We start from the raw sequence: 27,365 nt of genomic DNA, 5'->3' as shown, positions 1-27,365 counted from the left end.
TCAATCGAGATCATTCTTTATTTTAATTGGATTTGGTAACAATATATAAATGTAAATTTGTACAACATATTGAAGTTACAAAAAAATAGCTGCACCTGAAAAATGTTTTCGCTAAAAGCAAGCTAGTTTTATTTGCTCAGCGTGCATATTATTGGGGTGAGCCTTTTTCATTTAAAATTATGTATAGTGTATCAACTCTCTGCGGGTGAATCAGGGGCAATACAACGAAATAGTAAAAAGCCTTGCAAACGGTCTAGTATTTGGCAAGCATGTAAAAGCGTAGATCTTTGATGCGTCATCCAGAACCTCATTTCCTATTCTGAGACCTCTTTGGACATTACTATAGGATCCGTAGGGTGTGTGCTCGATTTCGCGGCCCCGCAGACTCTCTCAGAGTCCTTCCGGTCTTGTCGCGCTCCGACTGTTATGGCACAAGCCAAGTACCCCCCCGGCCATCTGTTAAGAGGTTAATGTGTAACTTCAGTTTGTGATTAGCGCGACTCGTTTCCAGGTATTTCCTAAAGAAGTCCGTGGATTTTAACTGCAATACTCATTAAATGTTCATCTATGGCGTCTGTATTTACTTTATTACTACATACTTTAACAAGTGCCACCTGGCGTTAACGCTTGTTGTCGTACCTAATATGCGGTATGCAGTATGGCTATCGGTTTACTGCATGAGACATTTTCATATGCTCATTCCGTCCTGTACCTCAATAGGCCAGAAAGGTCGTTTTAACGAATGGTTTGTACCAGAATTCCAGCTGACATGGCATTTCGTTACGAAGTTCATTATTTTCTACTTTCAGACGAATGCGATTGATGCCGGCGTTCGTTTTCATGTGACTTTTCACCTTCTAATTTCCTCATCTTTACTTGCGCGTCTACTGTGTTCTTCGAATTGTCTACATCGGTACAAATCATCGTTGTTCTAATTAGGTCATCCGACCGATGGCTATGCATTTTTTGCCCCCTTGCTTGGGAGTCGACTAGGGCCAAGCAAACAATATATATATATATATATATATATATATCTACGATAGTCGAATACCAGCTTCCGATAAAGCAAACTGACCCTGAATTCTAAGAAGCAAAGAGTTGTCGACCTGTATATCGTAACAGATGGTCGGATCGGACCCCCTGTAACAGTTTGCGTAACGTATCCTTATTCAAACATTGTTTTCGAGTAATGTAGCAATACACTTACGTAGATAGCTCAGAATAAACAATGATATTGTCTTGTCTGACTTACTATTATTTGCAGCCGATGTTTGTTACTCATAAGCTCTTCGAGCCAATATTCGCGTAGATACTTTCGCTAAAAATAACATAGAAATAAGTAACTTGCTCAAAGAGTTTAGTAACTGATAATCAAATCGGTTTCATTACGACCCACTTCTACGTCGCTGGTCGGCGTTGCAACTTAGTAGGGGGTTTTACTTGAATTATTATGAAAATTTACATTGGACGCTCTTTGATAAAGTTTGATAAAGTCGTTCTATATTTATTTACGATTTGAACTATATATATATATATATATATATATATATATATATATATATATGAATTGAAGCAAAGCGAGACCATCGACATCCAGCTAGTAATCGGTGGTTTAGCCGGCTAGAGTAGAAGATCATTAAAGCCTTAGCGACCGCTTTAGGGAAACTGGTAATTACTGTCACATAGCTAATTAACTAGTTTTAAATAGTGTTTTTTAATTTGACATAATTGCAATATATGTTCCTTAACCTCAAGGAAACTTTATTCTGACCCATCATCTATGCTAGTGATCTGAACGTGAGCATACTCCTAGTTATTATACGATTGAAGTGAAACAATAGGTGGGGTCCTTTAGTTGATACGGTCACCTATGGCTTATGAGAAGCTGATGTGATGAAATAGACGTTATCGTTATCCTATTGGTCGATAATTATTTCCGTTTCTGGAAATATTTTTCACTGTTTCGTTGTGAACGATATTCAGTCGGATATGAAAAGTCTACTCGTAGTGACGTATAGTGTATTTTCGAAAAACTTCGGGTAGACTATAGGGGACTAATGCGTGGAGTCAGCAATAGAGATCAGTTACAGCAAAGACGAAACGTAGATTTCATCATTTTGCTGATACTGAATAGAAAACGGCTAGTGAAGCGGCGGGCGCGTATATATAGATATGATCAGGGGGTAATTATGTACTAATCTAACAATAAAACATTAATAAATGTTACATAATAGTATGCTCGTTTGGCTATAAATGAGGATGCATCATCTTATCCATTACCTAATTCTCATTGATTCACAGATACTGACACAGAAAGATCCATGGCAACATTGACAGCCTTTCAAATGTTATCAAATTCACTTCCGACAAAGAACCAATATAGTATAAAATACTAAACAACATCTCTATATAGAGTTTTAGATAATCACACTGTGAGGTTCCACGTTCTTAGATACGTTTCGTTTCTTGAACGTTTAACACGTTGCTCAATGTTGTTATTACTACTATATCTTAAGTAAAAAAAAATAAAGCGAAACTTAAATACGTACATTTGCTAATTTAAATGATCATATGGTTGCCTATGCATAGCTCTACAATAGCTGTTTGTAAATATCGATCCTTTGCGCACCGTGTACTTCTCTGGGTAGGACTACATCAACAAATCCAACAGAACTACGCGCATGACTCAAAGCTGCACAACATAATTCACGCAAATGTGTTTACATACTATGTTATGGAACAGTCCAACTAGCCTTGATTAGAAATCTCTAGCTTTAAAGGGCCTTGCAAACTGTGGCGCCCGTGTCTGTCAACCCCCCAAGTGAGAATTAAATAAGCCCTCCGCTTTGCTTTGCTACTACGAGAGCTTCTCTTCGTACACAGGTCAAAACATGTTGTTTGAACAGATTACTGATACTCCACCGAATCTTACGCCAGCTGCCTTCCGGACGGTACAGTCGCTTGCTTCGAATGGCTGCCGTTTCTGTGCTTCTAGCCGCTAGTCGCCAGCTGGGCTTCAAGCGACAGTATCCTTCTTCGAACACCCACGTGTGCTGCTAGCTTTCTTCCCTTTCGCTTGTTACAACATTCAAACAATAGGCCTGTTACGGAATATTAGAAATATCACATGAAAGCGACATACACATAGTCCTATAATAGAAGGACGATTACGCTCGAACAGGTAGCGGTTACGAAACATCACGGGCGTCGTTAGGTGCGAGAAACTCGGTGTACTAATCAAAATGATCTCGACATAGCACAGTAGCTTTCTGTAACATTGCTATACACCGCCTGAATGGCACAGCTTCCGTGCAAACAGGGTGCAAAAAAACTGAGTATTGCTTATTGCCAGGCAGATGAAGCGGGAAGCGTCCTGAGGTCGTTGATGCGCTGGCGAAAACGATATTACATAATGATTTCAGATGCAATGGAGTAGAGTCTGCAGACATCTTGTTGAAGCCAAACAAGCAACGTGGGTTGTAACAGAGTCAGGAATCAGCCGCGTAACGATGCTAGACAAACGTTACTGAAACGGAGTGAAATATCAGTATAAATGTGGAGTTTTTTAAACCAGAGATGGTTTACCCTAATCTGCTCCCAACCTAAATGCTCATGGCTTGAATGCTAGATGTTGGGAAGCTATGAAATCATAGAGAGCTGGAAGAAACGGTGATTAACGAACCGGAACTTTTCTAAGAAATATCTTATACAACATTGATACGTGATAGAATAATAGAAGTGTTTCATACATGCTTACCTATACGTTTGTTTTTATCTTAAAGTGAATTGGTTCCAAGCATCTTCGGCTGGTCTTTAAAAATCGGACTACGAAAAAACCATGCTACTGTCAATACGATTTGTTTGTTAGCACAGACATTATTGCCCTAATATAATATTATTATCCGTCATATATTTTCACAGGTGTATAAACAAAATTCCGTTTTGGATGGGCAGATACGAACATTTTTAACTGGCACGCGGATAATAGGATAATGATGTGAAGTTACAGATGTTCACAGTTTAACAAAAGCGATGAATCAGATGATGATGCATACTAGTGTGATAACTTACTTTCCAGTTGATACGTTGCCGACGGAAATAGTACGTAAAAAATTTAGATTCGCTAATAGTTGACGCATTGCAGAACAACATACACAATGTTGGCCGCTATACCGTAACGTAACATTGATCAAGAAATTCTCCGTCCCTAAATTTGGAGAAAGAAACATACACTAGCTAACTATTTGTCTAGGCACAGCATGTGAAGGCATCAATTAATGTCAATTTGATAAACTTGTACGCTTCCTACACCCGGTCGTTGAACCGATACGAATGTGTTCCGTAACAGTCGGTACGACTGTTACGTTTATCCTACATGGGGCCTGATCTGATATAACAATCGACAGGACGAATGGGGCTGTCGAGTAGCTCCGCTGGATTTGGGCATCAGTAACGTGTACCAAATCACATTACACATACAACCGAACACGATCTGTCGACATCGGCATACTGCATAGAGCACCCGAGATGAACTCTGCACCACAATGGACGTTCAGTATAACGGGCAGATAGCCTGAGGTGACACGACCAGATATATGTAGAAATGGTCGTACTGATGAGCTACCCATTGTAGCAGCAAAAGTAACAGGCTTTAGCTTGTTTTCAACGTCCCTGACAGATGTCGACGTGAATTTGATCTGTCTTATGTTTAGCTTATGCTGTCTAGAATATTGGCCGTAACGAAATACCTCCATGCGCCCTGACATCTATGAATTGTCTATACTGTTATAACGTTCCCTTAACTTGGTCGAGATCCCATACGGGAGAAACAATTCATTAGGTTATGTACGACACATAGTGCTATAATTAGGTTGGCCCTGACACGGGAGCTAGTTGATACGGCGGCACAATGACTAGACAGTCAGCAAATTTCACAACAACTATCATTCCCCTTCTGACCTACAAAGGAGACAGGCCTTCGACCAATCGACTGTCGACATCGATGCTCAGCTGAGAAAACCGAAGCCGACCGGGCTTGTTTGTGCAGCGCCAAACGAAGTACTGTCACAATGTGTCCTTCACGCAGGGATCCATCGTACTTAGCTTGCCCATGCGGTAAAATGGTACGGTGAAGCAAAAAGAAAAACTTACGGCAATACATTTAGTCGAAACATGCCCCAGCTAAATAAATAGACTAATGCTGCATATCTATTGATATAAGCTGTATGTATAACTATGGATAAATGTTCTAGTGAACAAGCCGTGCATTTGAATAGATTCGAATAGGACTAAGGGTGCTGACGTTTTTTCTCCTTTTTAATAGAAACAGTAGTACTTTCCTGTTTCATATTTTTTCCTAACCGTTTTTTCCGAACTAACTTAGAGAGATAAGTGAGCAAAAATATTTAGCAGTAAAAGAAACAGCTAGGGGTCCATAAGCTTTGTATTTCCTATGAATGCTCTTTAGCTTATGCTGTACTGGTAGGTGATGTTTCCAATATCTAACGAATATTTGCTCGTTTCGACCGTTAGCCGCCTAGTCACCCAACACTTTACGGAATATTACGGTAGTTTATCCTGGTCTTCCAGGTCGGATTGGAATTGATTTTCCAGCTACCGGTAATGAATTCTATGGCTTGGGAACCGAGTAACTGTTACTAGGACGCCAAGGAAGATCTCCGGGTTTCGGGCTGTATGAAGAACTAATCAAGAAGATAATTTTGTTTGCTCCATAATCTGCCCTCGGATCGATCGACAAGATCAGCAAGGTTTTCACGTTCAGCGAGATTAATACTCATATCTACTAGCATCCACGAAAAAGTCGAAGACACGATTGACTTGCGTGTCTCTACCGTTCTCGTTTGTGCTTAATGGCCTATTCACCTGTGACAATATTTGAATCCAATTTCGATAGTGTACAATGGGTTTATGAATCTTTTTTTTGTTAAAATAAAGAGCCAACAATACGCGAATATACCCTTTTGGCTCGAGCGTATTTAAATAGAATCTATACGCAGCTTGGTTTATTTAATAAGCGTACAAATTCACCATTAATAGCTAGCTAGCTAGCTACAACGGACCAGTTGCCGTGAGAGGTCGAACGCTGTCATACAGTGCACGTGCTTTACCTCTCTGCACTAATCCTGCTTGCTTAATGCGAAGTTTCTTCGTCATTGTTTCTATTTGTTGTTGATAGAACGCTCGAGCCGTAGACGACGATACTAGACAACAATCCCATTAACCTACTGAATATCCACATACAAATGTAACTGTCTGCGATTATCGTAGAGAATCTATTTTTCACAATTTGGTGTAAGAATGTATTCGTAAAAACACGTAGAAGCCTGTTCAAATCGTGTGTCACATTTTTTTTTGCATTACTTGACCGATGTGAGCAAGTATGACTGTTTCTATATACATACATACATACATACATGCATAAAACCTCGATGGGCAAAAACAACTGCGCACATTGAGATAGCTCGGATTCTATCGCTACCCTCGACTCTTTATTACTCTGCTCCTCACAAAATGTCTAGCGGAACCCGTATCTGAGTACAAATATCCAACCTGGATCTTTTGAACCAGCGGCCTCCAGTGTTCCTACTAGTGGAACCTACATCGAACATAGAATTTATGGGGTGAGCTGTCTTCGTGCTTGTCGTTCCAGAACGAAGATGATAGGTGTAAACAGTTCGACCTTGTGATTTTTCATTGCTCACTACAACTCGATCGCTGAATGGCAATTGGCCCGTAAACGATCTCACGTCTTGAAGCGTGCATCTCTTTGCGTCCGAAGCGCAAAAATGAAATACAGTCATTTTAAAGGCTAGCTAAATATTCATACTGAACAACCTAATGCATTGACGGTAGCTCCTCTGGCTAATCTGGATAATATCGGATCTGTGACTAATCCCGAATATTGTGTCCACGAATAACATAATTTCCAATAGTATATCGAGAAACAACACTTTCGTAAACAAACGAGTCAACAACCTGTTAAATGTTGATTTAGGACAGGGTGCCGCGTAATTATGCCCCGCGCTATTATATAATTATTATGATTTTCAATGCAGCGATACTTGCGCGAGAGCAAGCGTACCAATTATTTGTATTCGAGCAATTCGTATTGATTATACGGTTCAGTATTACGAAGTCTTCAGCTAACTCAGCGTTTAATCCACTCCATGCCGAGTTTCTAAATGAGCGCCTCAGTGATGAATCTTTGACGGGTAGAGACGCGTTAACCAAGCCGCCAGGTCCGATTTCGACTATTTTTTTGCTTTTAGGCCAGCTTTCCTCACGACGTAGCCTGCTCAATATTAAAAAAAAACACACACACACATAGACTTTAGAAGCATTATTTGCATTTGGTTACGCCAACAAGGGCGAAGAGACAAATCAGTTTACAATTAAAAACGCACTTGAAAAAAGCTGAACAAATATGCAAGTGTCTACGGTCGTACACTGTTGATATAAGAGTATGAACAAGACCTGATATTTGTCGAAGCCAATAAAAACACAACTCGGACAGGCGCTACGAGGTGCATTGTGTGGATTTACATGCGCCTCGTCCATTGTGGTTTAGCCGTTGCATCTCTTGGCTCCACCGTTGGTTTCAGTGGACACACGCTGAACTATGTCCGCGCAGAACAGTAAAGGCACCCATTCACAAACAAGTATTATAGTTAAAGCAAAAGTGTTTCAAAATGGACCAATACTCACAGACATGCAAGTCATTTACGTTTGAAGCACCACGAGACACAAAGAAGAAGAGGGCTATCTTCATAGACATATCTGTATACGGTAACAGTAACCACATGTAACAACACAATTATCACTAAATCGTGTTAGATATAGACAAATTTATGTCAGTCATTTTTGTGTATGAACGTATCTAGGCGGTATATTCAAATTAATGGGCCTGGTCAAAGAAAATTCTCATTGAAGTACTGCAGTGTATGACGTTCTTCGGTTCCTGATCCATATAATACCACGTTTTGTACAGATGCACGTAACTTCTAGCAAACTAAAAACCTAACGCACCACGTAAAATACGGCCAAATCTAGATGCTGCAAAGCGCGCATATCAACAACACGGTACAGCAATGCTCTCCAGTTGAACACGAGCGTCTGTAAACATTTTTAGTGAACTTCAGGTAATTCATGTTGTGGCGCACGGAAATATAGAATGAGAAACACATTCTAATGACGGTTAATCAAACGTTCCCTGCTTATAGTTCGGTAAAAATTGCTTTATCGTACAAGCCTGAGGCTTCAACTGGGTATCAAAGCAACGTGGTCATAGATGCTCGGTGTCAATAGAACAACTGAAATGTCCGCCGACTTAGCTGTTCCGGCAGGTCTGAACGAAAGCCTCTTGGCATCCCTATTCCCCCATTGATGTTCAGCCATTAACCGAGTCTACATTCCCCAGTTCCCATTCAAGCCCCAACATACAGTAATATCGGCCAGTCCGCAAAGTAGTATAGGTCAAACTCGTTTGCGCTGTACACTTCCTTATCGTGCTACTATTAAGTCAAGTTATTATAGGCTTTTCGTTATCAAGATATTCCTGGTGATTAAAAATCGTCCGAACTAGGATCATAGCTAGGTCCTGTCAGAGGGGGATCTACGGAGGCTTCTTCGGCGACCCCAGAAATAGCTGCTTTTATAAGGGTATCTGGCTAAAGTAAAAATTAAAGCAACATTTTAATAATAGCTCGTACGATAGGTTAAAAAATAGTGCGTTATAGTTATTTCTGCTTGTGAGGCAAAACCCCACATGTAGACCCCGCTTTTAACTGCTAGGTAGGTGGTTAGGAAACCTTACGCACTTTTCCCCAGTCGATGTCAGCCACAAGTTTCAGCTGCACCTAGAAATAGGGTAAACGAATATACTTACGTCCTTGTATTCGAGTCCAGCCGTGTTCGACGACCTGTACAAGATCGGTTTCGAAAAAATGAAAAGCAGGTTAATTAATTATTCTAAGCTTTTACCGAATGTTTGCCTAAAATTTGGCAGCTTCTTACTTCTCTATTATCTATTTAAACAGGACAAAACGAAGCGCTCCTGTAATTCTCTGCTTGTCCAATCTTTGTCGCTCACCTAACATATACACACAAAGCCAATATTTTTTCGCAGTAACCTTTCTAGGTATAACATAACGAAAATAAAAACACTAAAGGAATCCAGCCAGGTAGAATCCAGGCCGGTCACACCACGGAAGCGGCAGCGGAAACAATATCCTAAAATAAGTAATAATAATGATAATAAGTAAAAAATAAAAATAAGTAATAAATAAAGCTTGTGACAAATCTCGCACTTTATGCAAATATCTAGCTGGCACCAGACATGCGAAGCTACTGAAGGCAATTTTCGTTTTTATTCCAGCTGCTTCGTCTGTCAATCTCCGTCTGCAAATATCTGTCAACACGTATCCATGCGGACCGAAATGTTTACCAACTATCGGCAGTCGAACATTGGCCGCGTTGTATACGCGTCGTGTACAGTGGAGCTGCTGCGGTCACGGCGGTAACAACGGCGCCAACAAATGCTACGAATTACTTTCTAAGCGCCCTGACAATCTGACTGCCAAGTACTAATACCAAAAACGTAGCATCTAGGCCAGATAAGTTTTAGTTTAGTCTGTATTGGCTCGTTTTGAGGGTCGGAAAGGATCGCTGTTAAATAATTAATACTCAATGTAAATTCCGGACACCTTCTAGAGCATTGACTAATTATCTAAATAACAGAGATAATTTAAAATGTTGTATTAACTCAAATGGGTAACCGGTACAGTTGTTCTCATAATATTGGTCGACAGCTAACGGACAGTCAACTACGATAGGTTGTAAATAATAAAGATTGTCAAGCGTTAAGGTAATAAGCGATTATATTGAACAACTATTGTTTGGTATTATGCCCGATTTGGACGAAAAAGTATGAATCAACGGGTCGCACTAATGGCCTATAGCTGTTCGTAAGACCGAATTTTCGTATAAGGAGTTGAATGCAAGCGGACTAAAAGCTGGCGGGTTCTGATCTTACAAAAAATGGGTTACACATTACTAACTAGAACATATGAAGCTCCATACCGCACATGTCGCGGTACTATAAAGCACGAGGCGATCGTTCACTGTACCAATAGCATTGTGATATAAACAACACGTAAAGAGATACACATTTGTTCGTTTCATCATTCACTAACGCTATACGTAATATTTTCCTCATCTTCGCTCAGATGATTCCGCATGTTCAATAACCCCCCTGCCAATTCACTTCTAAATGTTCCGCGCCATTTGAGCTGTTTCCATATCGAAATTCAGCCGGCTTAGCCGAATTTTTTTTTTCATTTTTACGCTGCGAAATCACGTTCACTATAAAATGAAAGAACTTTTATCGCTTGCCGAGAATCTTCATTAAGGAAAAAAAAAACTGAAGAGACACTGCTCTTTCTTCCATTTGTGTCAGTTGGCTTAACATATCAGGATGTCTCTTTCAGCTGGTTTAGTATGGCGAACATGGGGGTGACCAATGAGCGGACGGCTTTTCCTTATAGAAGTATATACAGCTTCACCCCTTGTTTTCATCCCCCGAGGCAGGCTATTACGTTTGGTTAGAAGGAGCTTTTTAGTAAAATATTTAATTGTTTCGTGTCGTTGCTGTCCACCTCACTTTCTTCTCAGCCGACTGCCAGCTTCGCAAAGTAAGCTTCCAGCAATGTACTTTCTTTAAACTAATAGATTTCTAGTTAAACCTAAATAAGCAGTCTTGTTGAGCATTTATGCTTACGTAAGGAGACTCAGGAACGTTTTTTAGCGATAATCATTATACAGGGGATCAAACATATATATATATATTCATTTGTGCTTGGAAAAGCACTTCAAAGTAATTAATAACAATACAATAATAATAAGAAAATAACTAACTCTTGTGAACACAAAATTGTAGTTTTTCCCGAACCAAAAAGCCTTTTAAAGGAGAAGGAAGCATATTTTTGCTGCCTTTTAAATCAATGGCCACACAAACGGATTTCTGTGACGGCAGTTGGCGGGGAGCTTAGCGTTCGCCGATGCGACATTTCGTTGGTTGCTCGGCTACTCGTAACTACGTCGATCCGATAGCTTAAGTTGTTGTCCTGTTCCGTTGTTCTCCTGCCAGCCGATGATGAACCTTGTTGTTACACATGTTGGCCCAAGAGGGGCACAATCGATGCAAGTGACATGTCGCTTTTGTTCTTCATTGTTTTAAATTATCATTTTTATTGATTGACTTAAATCGACGAAAAGTCTTTGGTACGTTCCTGCGAGTATACCATTTACAGTTCAACAAAACGGCTCGAAACGTATCAACGATATCTGATTTCTTACAACACCTTCCGATTATTCTAGAGCTGCTTGTTCCATAGATATTTGCTTGTGCCATTCGAAACATAAAAATTATCTTAATATCGATCCTCTTTACAGAAACCTTCTAAGTAGGCAAAAAAAAGCAAACCCATTTCAAATTCATGTCTAGAACTCGTGAGTCCTTTTAACAGAAAAGAAGCAGCCGGACCATCTTGGAGACGACGCCTTAGCTGAACCACTCTGCAGTATGCCAGAAGACAGTATACCGCATCGTACAAATCCAACCGTTCGCGCACGTCGACCGAGAATTTAACTATTCGCATCGAATGTGTCTCAACGCTCCCTATAAAAATGGCAGGCCTTGCCTGATTTCCGATTACTTTCCGTGTGTCGGATTTTACTGCTCTTACTTGCGTCTAGGAAATCGTATGCACACAATATTATGTTTTTCAATTACCAATCGCTTTACGATCATTGGGTCTTCCTTTCCCGGAGAGATGACAGAGCGGAAGTTTCCGCGCGCGTCTCGTGGTAGAGAAGGTTGCCTGGTGCACAAAAATTTGACCGTTAAGGTATGACGGCTGTGTACATACCGTAAAAAAAAGGCTGCGACGAACGCACGTGCACGCGTGCTTTTAAATTGGTTGCTGCTGATAGAGAATGCTGGTGATATTTACACGACTCTCTGGACCCCCATTTTACGGATGGCAGGTTTCTGCAGTTTCTTTGCTGATAGCGAATCTTACCGGAAATGTAAATGCGACATAAAAACAGCTCGAGCTTATATTAATGCTGTGTTGGAGAGATCTTGCGGAAACTGCCTGACTCTGTTTCTAGTAATCATTCCAATAGGACTTAACAGAATGATTATAATGATCACTTATGCTTGACGTACTTTAAATATAAAAATGGAAGAATTTTTCACGTTATGCGTGTTCGGGAAAAACTTCTTTCGCGCCATGGGCGCCTTCATAGCCGCAAAACAGAGTCGTAAAGCATTCGGCGTGTAGGGGTGCGTGTGATCTTTCAACCTTTCCATATACTAGCATTACATAAAACCAAACGCGTTCGAAAGTCAGTTCACTCGATTTTATTATGTAGACTAAAGAAACGGCGAAAGAAACAGATGCAGATTTTGGCAGTACACTTTGCCATCTACTCGAAGCCTCTCACCTACAGGTACACTAGAGGTCAAAGTGTCTGAGCATGGGGTAAAGGAACCGCCTTTGAGGAAGGGGATAGGCAAACTGGACCTACTAGAAAGGCGAGAATTGGAAATATGTCCGACAAAGAAGTTTAAGTAGAAAAAGATTAGCGCGTAACACGGCAGCTCTCATGTAGACAGTCGATGGAATCAGTGTACCCTCGATTCCTTGCCTACCTGTATTAAGATAGTCTTTGTTGTCTTTTACCGGTCCAGTTGCAGACAAGACCGTTCAAAAATTAAAAAATTAGTTTTTGATTTGCTGTAATTTGTGAGCGTACATGAAATACAATTTTTTCCCACGCATTTGTGCTGATAGGTTTCTCGATATGCGCGCAGGTGTTTCAGAGTGCTTCGCTCTTGCTCTCGGACGCTATTAGACGTATCAGGATCGGCATCAGTGTATCAGTCGTACGACACAGTAACGCAATCGCCAACAACAGGACCTTCGTCTGGTTGAAGTTTATGTAGAAAAACAATTAATAAGAATTCTTGGTTACACAGTTAAACAATTTGAGAATATTTGTCAATTACTGGATGATGGATAAACTATTGACGGTTTAGGCCGAAAACGCGGCAAACATTTTTTTCTATTTTTTTTTCTGTTTCAGAACAACATTATTTCGCCGCCTTGATTGGTGACTTTCTATCGTTCTTCTGACAAAAAAAACACAATTCCATCATTGTAGAACTTGTGAGGTTTTTAGGCGATAAGTGTTTTTAGCATCCATCCATCAATTGAAACTAAATTAGTACTGCTAAAAGAGTCGTGCGGAGACCCGATAGTGCAAAGCCAAAGCTACACGGCAGAAGATCTCATATTTTCCACCCAAGATTTCTATTTTTGCCAGGTAGCTAAAGCTATATGTGGTCAGGCATTATTACAATAAAAAAAGAACACCTTTTCTTTTTTTCTACTTCCGATCAGTTTCTTGTCGATGGCTTATTATAATCCTGTTAGTTGTTGACCGTGGAAGTCCGAATCAAGGCGGTAACAACTCTTAATACGTTATTCCTTTCTTCGACATCAGTCTAGACTTTGCCACAAGTTATCGAGCAACTTTTTTTCCGCATATTATTTTCACATATAATCTACCTTCCATCGCCCTAGAAATGGCTCGAATTTGTTCGTTGTTTGTTTGAAATGGACAATTCTTTTGCGTCAATTCGTATGGGACCCAAAATCGAGCTTCAAATGGTTGGAAACCCTTTACTAATAAATGTTTGATTCTTTGGCAATCTAGTCATATCTAGTCATGCGTCCTTCACCTGAAAATTCCCAGTACGACCGCGAGAGATCTACCTTTGAGCATATAAACTTCCATCGGCATGTAGATCTTTTATCGATCAATTTTCAGCGCAATAAAATTGTAAAACATAGAAAAACTTCACTCATCTTCGAGGCACTCAGGATTAAGTTTTGATGAACGCACTCCAGCGATTTTAGCCCCTCTACTACTGTCAAATCTCGGTCCTCAAACAACACCAACCCCAAACCCACGCGGCTCGTAGTTCCTAAGATATGTGGCTTTAAAACCATCTAGCCAGAGAAATTATTAATTTTTTTGACAACCCAATATTTGGATCGTCTATGAAACGAACTACTTTATCTGAGCTTTCTGTTCATTCTATGCTATATTTCTTTTATCGCAAATTTTTTAGATATAACTAGACAGCAAAAAAAAACAACGCAAACAATAAAAAAATATACTTTGAAAGAAACGTATGTAGCTATCTCTCACTAGTTACTTAGTTTATCCTTTAATAAAATCGCTTACACCTGTTTAACGAAAACAGGCTTCGATTAATAAAATAACAAAGCTTTTAAAATGAAACGACCGAGCGAGGAAGATCTTCGATTTGGATCGAGTCATCTCTGACGTTCTAGAATCGGCTTAGGCAAAGAACGTTACATCTAAAGTCTAATGTTCAGCCTCTTACGAGCCACTCCTTATCGTAGACGTGATGGCTGCTACTAGGCGTCATGAAGAAATGTTTGTTTTAATTATGCTTGATCTTCAGAGCAGTCGGAAGATCTAATACACGAATTTCCTTTCAACTATGTTGTGTCTAAAGATGATGATATGACGTATCGAAATGGCTAGAAATAAGATACGTACTATTGAAGAAGACGAAAACAACTGGATTGAGTTTTCCCGATAGGTCAAGCCGCAGATATTTTATCTATAGATAACATTATTAGTTCTACAGTAATCAATATTTGATGATTATAAACGCGTTCCAAAGTAAAACAGGTTAATATGGAATTGTCCCGAGGGGCGCTGTTGTGAGTAATATCGGTCAACCGGCCGTTATTAGAGTCATTAGTTAATTATCCTGGTATCAATATCACAGTTTGCAAATCATTACATGAAGTTGAACAGGGCATTGATTGATGCTATGATTCAGTATAGTGTGATTAGTCAGTTTTGCGGACAATTACTTGAAGAAATAAGCAAAGCTTGATATACCGTAGGGCATCTCTGGCAATAGTTATGATCTGATTAGTAAGGAAGGCACTTCTCAAAGAACTACGCAGGCTTATGACTTAATAGCTTAGTAGCTGAAAACCTAAGACATTCGACGGAACGAAGGCTCAGAGTCTGCTACGTGCATTCATCCATAACCTTGAATATAAACTGATTAGCTTTATCAAGAAGCGTTTATATGTCATACGCAACGGTTTGACGCAATACTGTTGATTATGGATAGATTACCTCTTAGAATCCCTATTCTCCATTGAAACTGCTAAAACTTATTTTAAATCTACGCAACAAACTCATAGAGAAAATCTTTAATGGTCTAGCGTGTAATTATAATTTGTAAGTAATGTACATAGATGCTCATTTTTAATACCGAAGTTGATGATCGGACCCATCAACACAACCTGTCTTCTGCTGAAGTAACAAAAATGTGTTACTATTTTTCTTAGCAGTAGTTAGTGGTGCGTTCTTGGCCTTTTTTTGTAATCAGCAGAACATGGGGCGAGGCAATCTTTATTCCTGCAGGCGGAGTATAAACACTAAATGATGTCAATAACAGATCTAGTTGCCACGATGTCTCTACGACTCTATAGGATACTATTTGGTACTGGCACAAATAAATCGATCTGACGCTAATATTAATGCCCACTCGTCGTTTGAATCTAGTAGCAGTTCTGCGATAAAGTCAATATATGTTCCTGTAATAGGGCGCATCACATGCAACTTTAATAGGAATGATGGAAAACAGAGTTTTTTTTTAAAGTTTGGCAATTTTTTCTTGTTGTCGAATGATTTGTGTGTGGCCTTGATCAGTCTAAGCGTTCAAAGGTATGTCGTGGGGGCTTGGCTGGCAAACGCTGGGTTTACTTCGTATAATGAGAGAATACGAAGAAAAATAGGAGGTCGAGGTACGCACTAAAAGACGGGAGACTGAGAGACGGGAAAAGGAACCAGAGGCCAAATGGAGAGTGTCGTTCTTATTCAAACAAAATTGAAAAAGCTTTGCGATTTTCTCTTACTCTACGAGGAACAACAACGAAAGGTGGTCCCTGGCCAAAATACTGAGCTGCCTATACTCACTTCTATCTCGTAACCCGGCTCCTTCAGAGCGGCATTGCGACGATATCCTGAGCCTTCTTCCTTTCACCCCCTTCATTCCTCTCTCTGCAGTGGCGCCTTACTCATCTCCTTCTGCCAGGTTACAGCGGCTTTCCCTTCGAGTACAAAGCAGGCAAAAACAAATAAATCGCGAACGAGGACAACCCGGTGAGAATGAAAATGCGAACAAGTCGCAAACCTGCTGCCTGTGTGTCAAGACGATCTTTTCATTTTGCCCTTATTTTTCAGTGATACAATTTGACTAGTAGATTAGAATAGCAAATAAGCTAAATATATCATTGATGCTATAGAGCAAATAGCCGATGAAAAATACTGCTTCGAAAACGCACTCCGGAATCTAAATTTGCTCTTCGCGTGTTTTAATAGAGAATTAGGGTCTAGTTATGTTGTGGGCTGTATGCCCTGTTCTTATAAAAATAGACGATACCAAGAACCTATCTATCAGCTTGATGGCCTAAAGCCGTTCGCAAGGCTAGCATGCTGTTACAAACCTAGAATTCTATATATATGTATATATAAGGGACGATGTTTGTAGGACTTGTAATTAAAAAACTTTCAACTGGTTCGTTCTTTGCTCCAAAAATTTTCCTAATTTGCACTTAAAGAACACTTTGGAAGATTGAAAGAGACTGACCCAGCGGGAAATTAGTTTCGTCTCGTCTTGTCTTACAGTTCGTTTTCTGGGGACGTTTTCTGTCGCATCTTGATTGTTGTAGCAGCAAGATGGAACCTTTAGAAGCTAGGCTAAATCTTCATAGGTTCAATAACGATTAAATCAATTTCTCGAACTATAAAACTAAAAGAAAATATAGCAGAGTAAATATCCAGCAAAGCTCCGCTACCGTGTTTTAACTTCAAGAGTTATACGAAAGATGCCTTTTCTTTAGTCTTTAGAATCAACCCAGATAACTGAGGCTTAGAAACAGCAAACGCTTATTCATTAGTCAATGTAAGAGTGAAAATTTTTTGTGCTGGGAGTTGTTCCTGCTAATAGAGCATCTGAATGATCGGTGCGGTGGCTTAAGTATCCACGCTAGCCACAGCATCTATTAAGGTCAAGTCAAAATAAAGTGTGGAGTTACCAGTGAATAAAAATATTTAATTAAATATATTTAATATTTGCTTCTTCATTAGTTTTAATTAGCATTAACACAGAAACGAACCGGCACATACAGGTCAATTTGTATGAACAAATAAATTTTTTTAAAAATACACTTACTGTATATATAGGAGTCGGCCATTTTTGTACTCTGAATTGAGTAAATTGAAAATTGAAATTAGCAAAGCGCTATTATTTTATATACTAAGTATGATGGTCCATATCTTAAGTAACTCTCTACGTTGCAACTGTTTCAAGCAGTTAGTATAGATAATATTGTCTAGATTAATAAGCATGTACTTCGATTATATATCATATACTCATATACTACTGATTAATCAGGAACTTGAGATTAATCACGACTTTTTCGATTATACATGTCATTGATACTAATCAGATTTAGAGACCCTCAATTGTATCAATATTTTGGATGTAAAACTCGAATCATGTTGAAATGAAAATACTGACCTTTTTTTTTTCATATTCAATAGACAAGGAGTTCTACTATGGATTAGTGGAGCAGGTTAAACTGAACGCTAGCTGAACCTAACACCGGTGTAGACGTAGCACCAAGTTCTCTAAAGTGTTCTATAATAAGTATAGACTCATCCTTAGGAGTGTATTAACGGTGACCATTTGGGCAACCATAACGGTAGCACCTTTGGGAATGGGATAATCGTGTCGTTTTGGTGTACTGCTTAGTAAGCCCGATTATTGTTCCTCGTAAACACAAGTTTATCAATAGTAGTGGGCGAACGACCCAATTGAAGGCCACTTGTGTTCAGTTCAAGAGAAATCGGTTTAGAACCACGTCATTAGTATATAAAATGTACATACAAAGTAGAAGAGGCTAAGCGAGGATTATCGCAAGCCAATTTTAGGTCTATTTCTATGTTCTCTTGAAAAAATTATTAGTAATTGAGCCATACCACTTGCAATCATCACTTACAAATTATAAGTAGATGTTTTTAAACCAAACATTTCAACTAAATTAGTGTTATCTTCGTTATATCTTAAATCTTTAGTCAGGGTTTATTATCATTAGAATACTGGAGCTGCTTAAAACTTGCGTTTTGTCATACAGGTTGTTAAGTAACTACTGAGCTATAATGGAGTATACTAATAATTTAAATCGTTCACGGGAAAGCAATTCTCCACGTTAGATAGGGATATGTTAGGTCATACAGTGCATCTGTTAAAGATCATACGATCTCGTTGAACAATGTTGCTTGATTGTCACTAAAGGTACAATCAGGTCTACACGATCTCTAACCCGTCCCAAGTGCACCAAATTTCCTTTCAACGTCATCCTTTCTTCTACGATTGTTTACGAATACTGTCCATACTTATAACAAATTCTGGTCTGCAGTGCCTCTTTACGCTATCCTCACATATACGCAAATGTACTACTCTAGTCCGTCTACGTAGTGCGTTCTACAAAGAAGAAATGCTTCCGTGTATAGACGTGCGCACTGCAATGCTTCCCTGCTGTTACACGTTTTCACGTATGCATTTACATGCTTATGTAAAAATGGAACAAAAATTTGAATGTTTCTGCTTATCTGCTGGGTGATTCTAGCAGTAGCGGCAGCTGTAGTCTGTGTACTTTATGTTTATGGCGATTTTCCAAGCAGAAGAGGCAGCCGTATCAAAAGGAAATGCTACTGCCGTCGTAGTTAATGCAGCTGTCGGTGTTACTACAAGTGAAGTGTCTGCGTATCTTTTTCCAACGATCGTTGTTGCCTCTTTTCTGTGCCTCAAATCTAGTCCTTCAATCCTAATCTTCCCCGTAGGCCCCTTTTGAGGCCATAGGCCGGTCTGTCATTCACAAAGAAAGAATTTGGTCTTATCCAGCTTTTCGTCAACTAGGCTTCTTTACATTCGCTTTCTGTTTACGCCACTCGTTTCCCCCGCTCTAACTGTGTCGTTACGTTCTCTGTATTACGATTTTTATTTCTTGTCTAGTTTTCCTCGTTCCTTGAGCTGTTTCACAGCAAACTATGTACTTTATCTCAGCTGTCCTGTTTGTTTAGGCGAAAAAAAAGCCTGATTCTTTTGTTCTGTCTTACTCTTCTTACTGCCTAATTTCTATCAACACTGTTTCAGCCCTCGATTTCTCTATCACCCTCTTTTAACCTTTGTTTTTTATGCTTCACTCACTGATCTCTCACATTCATCCTTGTGTGCTGCTTTTCCTTCACCAGCCAGCTCTCCAGCAAGTCCTTTGAGCGTCCGAGGACGCTGCTCATGCGATTCATTTCACCTACTGTTGCGGCCTTTTGTTCCTGTTCATCCCAAATCTGCCATTGCTATTCGCGTGACCTTCCAAACCTCCGGTTAGTTTTTTGTTTAGTCATACGGAAGTTTCTACAGGGGCTATGTATGCAGAGTAAAAGCATCTCGCTTGATCGTTACATACACATCTTATGCGCTGCAGTTCTGTTTGCCGCTTTGTTTTTTCCAATGTCCTGCTAGCAGCCCTGCCTCGTCGACTGCCCCCACCTCTCTCTCTATTTCCGTGTCTCTCATTTCTGAAGTTAGCTTTTTGCTAGCGTCAGCGACGCCGTCCGACATTATCTAACCTGCTAGCTCGGAGCGTTCTCTGGCTGCGGCCAGAGAGGCTGTAAGGAGACATGTTCGTCCAATCTTCATTTACCATCGATCCGCTGGAAGGGTCCTGGTGTACGCTAGCGAGGCTAAAATGCTAGTGTTGTGAGCTCACTTCTTTCCCTTGCTCCTCTCTGTCTGCCCCTTTGTTCCTTACATTCTTTCGGCAAAAACTACCTAACTGTATATTTAACCAACCTATGTGGGTAACGAAAGTTAAAGAAGGAAGGGACCGCCAAAGTAGACGGAATTAAGAAATAAGGGGTACCTGACTCTTTCCTTGTAATCCGCTTTCTATTACAAATATGACATTTATTGTGATAACATGCATTCATTTCGTTTACAGCAAATAATACAATCCGACAAAGTATTCTGATGAATTAAGTTGGACATATTTTGCAGGAAAAGGAGTTCTATGCCCTTTGTTCGGAAGTGTTTTTTTTTCTTTCCTGTAACTCGTTTGATTACAGTTCTCAAAAAGGACAAGCGATAAAAAAATGCCGGAATTTGCCCCTGTATGACCCGACCCGCAATATCAGCAGTTTTCCACAGAGACTCCTTTATCGACCATACACATTTTTTCTATTACACTCACAATGTCTGCAACATTCCGACCTATCAGAGAAGACAATCTTGTTTTCATGAAAGAAAATGCGGTATGAGCGATTCTCCATTTATCATAGGTCTAATTTTGTCGTGGGTTCATCGGACTTCACTTGACATGTATATGTTGCTGGTGGTTATTGAACTTGTTGCAGAGTTCAATGCGCGTATTATAGCGCTCGATCAGTACTAAAGCTGCACAAACAGTCTATGGTAAGTTTTTTTTTTTTGATCAAATTATCTATGATCCTGAAGCTAGAGTATAAGTTCCGGCTTTAAAGTAACTCTAGACACAGCTACAGACATTACTGCGTTCGCGAACCCTGCCTTGTAACCGCGCAACTTTTACAGGAGTCCCCCCGACTTTTTTTCATTGTCCCTTTACTGTGGAGATGTTGTCCTATGGAAAAATTTCTCGTGAGAAAGTTCAGATTCGAAGACGCGACCCAAGCAAACTTCGCCTATGATAGCATCTTTGCTATTTCCCTACCCATCATCAGGACCACTTAAGGCCATAATGATACCGAAGCTGATAGATGATGGCCTATGCAATGTTGGTGTTCTTATAGATTCTCGGAGTGCTAATGCGCATTTAAAAAAAAATCTCGTCTATCTGAGTTTTAGAGTGAGATATGATGAACAGTTTAGTTAATTACTTAGAATTTTTTTCGTATAGAGTGCAGCTCCCTAAATTTCAACAGTTATTATATAACCATGCTATAATCCGCATAATATAAACGTTAGTATGTTACTACTGTGCAAGAAACAAATCCATGGCGAGGGTTTCCGAGTTAACAATAATAATTGTTTACGAAAAATTTCCGATGTTCTTCAGCGGTGAACCCTCATTACGACCTTTGCTTTGTGATATTGTTTAAGCTTTCTTATGAGTTTAAACATGTGATCTCATAAAATTAAAAAAAACTAAATTATTCTAGTGTTCTACAGTCTTTACAAGGCTTTTAGAGTTACTGCATATTAAGCCTCGGTGTTATACTGATGACTAGACCAAATGACGAGGTGGGAATCCGTCGGAGAAAAGTGTTGTACCTCGTAATGAAAACAAGCACGTGTATATATATATGTAGAATGCCTGCTCTTCAAATGCTATATATTCGGCATTACATCCGTGGCCTCTAATGACCAGACAGAATTAAAATATTACGCACCCCAAAAACTTTTTCCTATCAAGTCTTTCGTCATCTAATATTATAACACGCCACTGGATAGCAAGTCATACCCAATTCTGCCTTTTGTAAAAATGCTTTTCTTTAAAAATGACTTGAGTAAAATTGTCGCCATTACAAATGATCTCCTCTTTGTAATGGAGACAATGTTAAGGTTCGGTACTTAAATCATGCCCACAATATGCGGTCATTTGCAGGCAAAAAAACGGGTTGACTCTGTAGCAGTTGCACATGCAAAAGGTCCTTCGAAAAAACACAAACCTTCTGGAAAGAGTCCAAGCCTTCCTCAAATGGTCAGCGTAACAAATAGTGATAAGGACGCTTCGATGACGCCCGTGTCGACCTTAACTGTTATAACACACTATACGATCGACTTCCTTTCTGATAATGTCCATCCAACCAGCATAACATCGACCGGAAGAACAAGGTACCGACTTCACTACACCCGTGGAAATGGTTGTATACAAATAAATCTATTAGACTTTATTTACAAGCGAGGGAGTTTTGCAGTGTCATAGAGTGAAGGTAATATATACGTGTATATATATATATATATATAGCCATTATAACTTAATATATATACATATATATATATATAAATGCAGCCCCTTGCATTTTAATTCATTTAGAAGCTATAGCATCATATAGAGGCAGGTATGCTCATTGTTGAGCATACCTGCCCAAGCCAAAAGCACCCGCAGATGTTCTTATCTGCGGGTGCTTTTGCCGTATACAGTAGTTTCGTTGTCATCTACGAAAAAGGAGATCAAAAGTAGCTTATACCATGTTTGGCTCATTCATGACTATGACGTAATTTTCAATCTGACGATTGATATAATAAACAATTTTTGAGAAATAGTAATTCTTACAGTGGTCAGCAATAACCGACTGACAGGAAAAAAGTTTGTTGGTCTACCTTTAATGTGAATAACTCGATTGACTGAGCCCATCGAGTATCAAGAAACGCCGGTAAATGCTCTTCTGTATAAGTAATTTTTTCCCAATATAGAGATCTTCTGCATTTTCCGCAAAAAGAAGTTTCCTTCAGCAACCTCGCGATTTCAGCTAATAGAGAAGTACAATATACGAGGGAGATTACACTTGAATAGATATTATCATTGCTTCTTTTTCGGTAAAAGGCTGACTGATCTAAAACTGCTTGTATGTCCTCAAGGGAACATGCCTAAAAGCTTGAATTTGCATGACTAGAAAATCAATGAGAGACACCTGACTATTTGGAAGAGAAAAATAAGTTTATTATTTACCGTCATCATTGTTATTAATGTTATCCGAGACATTATGGTTGTGTTTGTTATCACTTCATCTTCATCGTATCGTAGACACGGCGTTGTTGTTTTCATACTCTGTTATTAATATCAGTCATGTTTGTTTTGTTAGATTTGTTCTATTTGCGCTTGTGCTTGTCTGCGTCACACGCGTGTTCGCCGTATATATATATATATATATATATATATAGTATCATTATGTATTGACGCTGGTTTCGTTCTCAAGTTTTTCATTTATTATCCACCATTTTAGTTTTCCATATACCTCTAACTGTATGGGCTCGTATGGGGTTTTCTGACGGAAAATGATGGCTACAACATTACAGGAGATAGGTGCACCAGCTTGATGCGGATCGCTGCAGTGGCAAACGGTGTTCGATTCCCTTTAATGTATTATTATAATACACGGTACACGTGTCAGTATGTCTATTCCGCGATCTAGGACTCTTTCCCGTAATTGGGCCTCGTCTCATTTGGCCCATCGTATATCGACACACACTTCTACTTAATCAGATGGTTACGTTACTGACTATGCACAGAACAATTCTGTGCCTCTCTCACTACGACTGCCCGTTTCTCGATCTTCGGCGAGTTTTGCGTTTTATTTACTTTACCCTCGGTTGAGATCGATTTAATAAAGCTGGCTGTACGATCGGGATCGAACATTACTTGATTATATGTCATACTATATTTATGTAACAGAGTTTGCCCTAACGATAACGTAGAAGCAATTGCTAGCGCATTTACGCCTAGCGGAGATGCTGAATAGTTTACAGAAAAGTAAATAATTATTCTTCCATTAGGGTTTTGTTTTTCTATAGCATCTACAGGGTCTGTAAGTACAATTTACATAAAGTTGTTCACCTATCTGTGTTTACGAAATCTAGAAAGTTGCAATGTTTGTCGGTAAATAGTAACGTTAGAAAACACTATAACTCTCCTCAACGGAATCGATTAGGACAAACTCTCTTTTTCAAGATTTTCTGTCGCTTTTTTTTGCTTTTAATGCGAGCTAAATAAGGAGCACACAATTGAACACCATGTTGACCGTTTCAGTTAATATCTTATATTCCTCGGATATCAATGGAATAATAGTACTAACAACAGTAATAATAATAGCAATCATCATCACTATGTCTTCTCGTGATACTCATATTAGCATGTTTCTAAACATATATATACTGTCGCACTTCTTTGCCCCCCTTCTGTTCTCCCATGTAATAATAGTTGTTATGATTACTTGTTATGTCCATTACTTCGATTCCATCACAACTTACGTTCTACAACACTCTGGACGCCGTTGGATCACTCAACAGCCACGGACTGTGTTACCATCCGCTATACGACGATACACGTACGTAACGGCCAGACCAGCGTAAATGATTCTCTATTATTACCGTCTGTACATTATTACAGTGGATCTAGCTTATGACGACGCATACGAGACATGTTGATTAAAACCACAATACGGCATAATATATTGGACAAAATATCGTTTATAGCGAGCAACGATCGTCGACCGTTTCACTTGTGGGCATACAAGCCGTATTTAAATAATTTACCATACGAATACATAGATAACTCGTGTTGCTAGTTGCAGACATTATTTGATATATTTATTGTCGTAAGAGGAACAAATAGTAGCAGGCGTTATTTCGGAGTTTTGCATGTTTCCCTGACTATTTTTCAATGGGTAAGAAAAGAACAGATTACCTAGATCCTTTTTCTAACCAACGTCCCGATAGTAAAATTCGATAGGATACCTTCCCATCCAGTCTTTTGTTGTCATGTCTTTTGTGTCATGACGGCGACGGCACGCACTTTTGACCTTAAACAACTTAATCCTCATAGCTTCGAGCTGTTTGTTAGTAATATAGGATACTTATCTTACGCTGTACACGCAGTTACGCAATCGATATGTCGTTTACTGTGTTAATAACCAGTTGCAATATAGCAGGTAGCAGGAAACGTTGCTTTTCTCCTATGTAGGACCAAATATGCACGAAGGTCATACACTATTGCTTAATCACAAAGCCAATAGACAAAACCAGAAGAGTATGTAATTTGATTGGGAAAACAAAAACATGATCGACGTGGTATAAGTAAAATCTTCGAGAACGATTATATATGATAGTCTGGCATTTAAAACGGAGCCTCTTACGTAAATAATGGCCTCGTGCAAGGACATCTTTGATAGATTACAATGAACTCTCGCTGTTTGACGCAATCGCTTTCCACGACTACGATAAATGCTTAGTTAATAACCTTTGGTGCGGTTAATCTTTTCCCCTATAAATCCAACATAATGTATATAACATAAAATGATAATTATATTAGTAAAAACTTTTTAATATTTTTCTACGATAACTTAGACATTTCACGTTGTGTTGGAAAAAAACTATCAGCTTATACTTAATGCTTAACTAAGCAAGGTCTAACCGACTCACTCTTACACATTAGTAACTATGTTTGAATTAGTAAAAGAACAAAGTGCAAGAAGGGTTGTGGCCTAAGCTACATGTGCTCAGCTGTCAGACGGTCGTTGCAGCTGAGTTTGCCTGAATAGGCGGGATGAAGAAGATCCTAACTTAAGCAAAATTTGAAGTATATTCAAATTCTTTTTGTTATGACTCCAATCGCTCTTAGCTGCTTCGGTCGAGCTGAAGGTGCGACAACTAATGCAGTTTAGACCTATTTTCTCTCTGGAGTCTTTGGTTAGGTAATGTTGTTTTCGATACTGATCTAGCGACAGCATTATTATAACGCTGAGCTCTTGTTGTAGCGATAGTAAAATGAAAATTAAATTGCAGTTATATATCACAGTGAACGTTGTCCAAATCTTCTAGCCAAACCGAGAACCGATGGCTGTAGCATTCTATTTTAACCAACATAATGCGAAAATAAAGCCCTCAACAAGCATGTAAGAAGCAGTAGGGGCATGAATATGCCCTTAGGCAATCTTGGAACCCTAAGGATAGAATAAAAGATGCTTGACCATCTTCTACAATCCATTGAAAGAAAGATCTACAAGATATTTTTTTTATCCCGAGGGCGTTTCGAAAAAATGAGGCAAGCATTATCTAATGAAGAAAACCTTGAAGGTTCTTTTTGCTCGTTATGCTTAGAATCTCCGTCTCGATTGAAGACAATGTTATTATTGAGAAGGTTCAGCACTACTTTGCTCTTCACTTAGAGCTAAGTTGAAGTGGTTCCAATTGGCAATCACACACGCCACCACAGCGACACCTAAACAATGATCGAATTTCTTCACCACCTCGTTGGCTATGCTAATTCTGAAAGATAGTTCACGAACTAAGTTGCGACGTGTCTGCTTGGTCAATTTTTCTCATATAGTTCCACACGTATAGTTTCGAAAAACCGAAAATACCCATTCGCCGCCCACTTAGCGCCAGGCTTCGCTAACGTGCTACGCCCTGCTTATGATACGTTACGTCGAACTTTGCTAAGGGGCAACGATTCTGCCAAAATTAAACGCGTACCATTATTATGAATAATACATAGCCCCAGTCATTCATTTGATTACCACATCGAAACGTAATTATCTTATACTCGAATAACTGAAATCTATGTTAACCGATTTGTAAAAAATATCTGACGGTCGCATTTTTCTTTTAACAGATAGAATGATTAAATGTAGCAGATTTTCGATCAGCCTTCATTATACAGACTTTTCTAAGTATTCAGTGGAAGCAGCGTTTTTGAGGATGGTATCATAGTCATGATTACTATAGGCCGATACACGTAGTTACTGATATATAAAATAGCCGGTCTGACCCTATCTTCATGTTATACGACTCAGCTGGCCCTACGAGAAGAAAACCGTGTTTGAGGACCTACTTGATGTAAGTAACATAGGCTGAAGACTGCAGATCCTAATCAGCAGCAAAGTTTGTCCTGGATTGCATCACATTTGACTGTCGACTCGCTGGTGCGATCCTTGTACGACTGTTTTCCCTGAGTCGATCCTAATGACAGCCCGCACGTACGTTTATAAACGTTTCGTGTCAACCTGCTGTCAGCTTAACCTTACACCTTTATACGGGGCAATTTTAAATTGAACTGATCAAGATTTGACCATCTAGTTTCACACTCGGAATGTGTTTGTTTAAGTTAGTTAAAGACTGAGCATAATAATACCATATCCTGGCATACAGAACTTAATCTGCCTCGAGAACTAAAATTCACAAAAAACTAACAAAACGGTGGCTAATACTTTCTAAGCATTGTAACAAATTATAATTTTATATATCTACTATCTTCCTGCCTGAACTTAGCTAGAGCTAATTCTAAGTAGGCTTAGATCATAAACTTGTAAAGTCGTTTTCGTGAATTTCTGTGACAGTCGGCAATGTAGACCGCAAATCCGTCTGGAGAAATGACAATATCGTGAGGCATCTTGAACTC

General features: G+C 39.3%; 2 protein-coding genes across 12 annotated transcripts in view; both read right to left on the bottom strand.

The window, feature by feature from the left end:
* Positions 1 to 26,937, bottom strand: LOC147755306 (uncharacterized). 10 transcript variants are annotated; one of them, XM_086989665.1, is made up of 6 exons: positions 26,799 to 26,937; positions 16,120 to 16,253; positions 8,906 to 8,939; positions 7,103 to 7,312; positions 4,072 to 4,207; positions 1 to 3,526 (listed from the first exon to the last, which is right to left on the bottom strand). In XM_086989665.1, the coding sequence occupies exons 2-5, from the start codon at positions 16,193 to 16,195 to the stop codon at positions 4,168 to 4,170; spliced, it is 360 nt and encodes a 119-aa protein (XP_086845791.1). In that variant the 5' UTR covers positions 16,196 to 16,253; positions 26,799 to 26,937; the 3' UTR covers positions 1 to 3,526; positions 4,072 to 4,167. The 10 variants fall into 10 exon arrangements, 5 of the variants coding, with proteins under 5 accessions (XP_086845791.1, XP_086845792.1, XP_086845793.1 ...); XM_086989666.1 differs by lacking the exon at positions 4,072 to 4,207; XR_015328008.1 differs by lacking the exons at positions 1 to 3,526; positions 4,072 to 4,207; positions 16,120 to 16,253; positions 26,799 to 26,937 and adding exons at positions 7,726 to 7,797; positions 8,047 to 8,133; positions 11,810 to 11,909 and having other exon boundaries at positions 6,473 to 7,312.
* Positions 22,887 to 27,365, bottom strand: part of LOC111250696 (peptidylglycine alpha-amidating monooxygenase-like) — a 42,885-nt gene continuing 38,406 nt past the window's right edge. Inside the window, exons 7-8 of one of the 2 annotated variants that reach the window (XM_022806306.2) lie at positions 27,271 to 27,365; positions 22,887 to 26,926 (exon numbers count right to left, since the gene is read on the bottom strand). In XM_022806306.2, coding sequence (XP_022662041.1) covers positions 26,866 to 26,926; positions 27,271 to 27,365 — 156 coding nt within the window. In that variant the 3' untranslated portion in view covers positions 22,887 to 26,865. The other variant, XM_086989663.1, reaches the window with a different exon arrangement.

Source organism: Varroa destructor, unplaced genomic scaffold (assembly GCF_002443255.2).
Source record: "Varroa destructor unplaced genomic scaffold, Vdes_3.0 BEIS01000005.1, whole genome shotgun sequence".
NCBI lineage: Eukaryota > Metazoa > Arthropoda > Arachnida > Mesostigmata > Varroidae > Varroa > Varroa destructor.
This window is presented reverse-complemented; position numbering and strand designations above follow the sequence as displayed.

Coding starts and splice junctions, on each gene's coding strand:
- LOC147755306 (XM_086989664.1), bottom strand. CDS start 16,195: ATGAAGGGGGTGAAAGGAAGAAGGCTCAGGATATCGTCGCAATGCCGC. Junction 8,940..16,119: donor AGCCGGGTTACGAGATAGAA/GTGAGTATAGGC, acceptor GATCTTGTACAG/GTCGTCGAACACGGCTGGAC. Junction 7,313..8,905: donor CTGGACTCGAATACAAGGAC/GTAAGTATATTC, acceptor AATATTGAGCAG/GCTACGTCGTGAGGAAAGCT.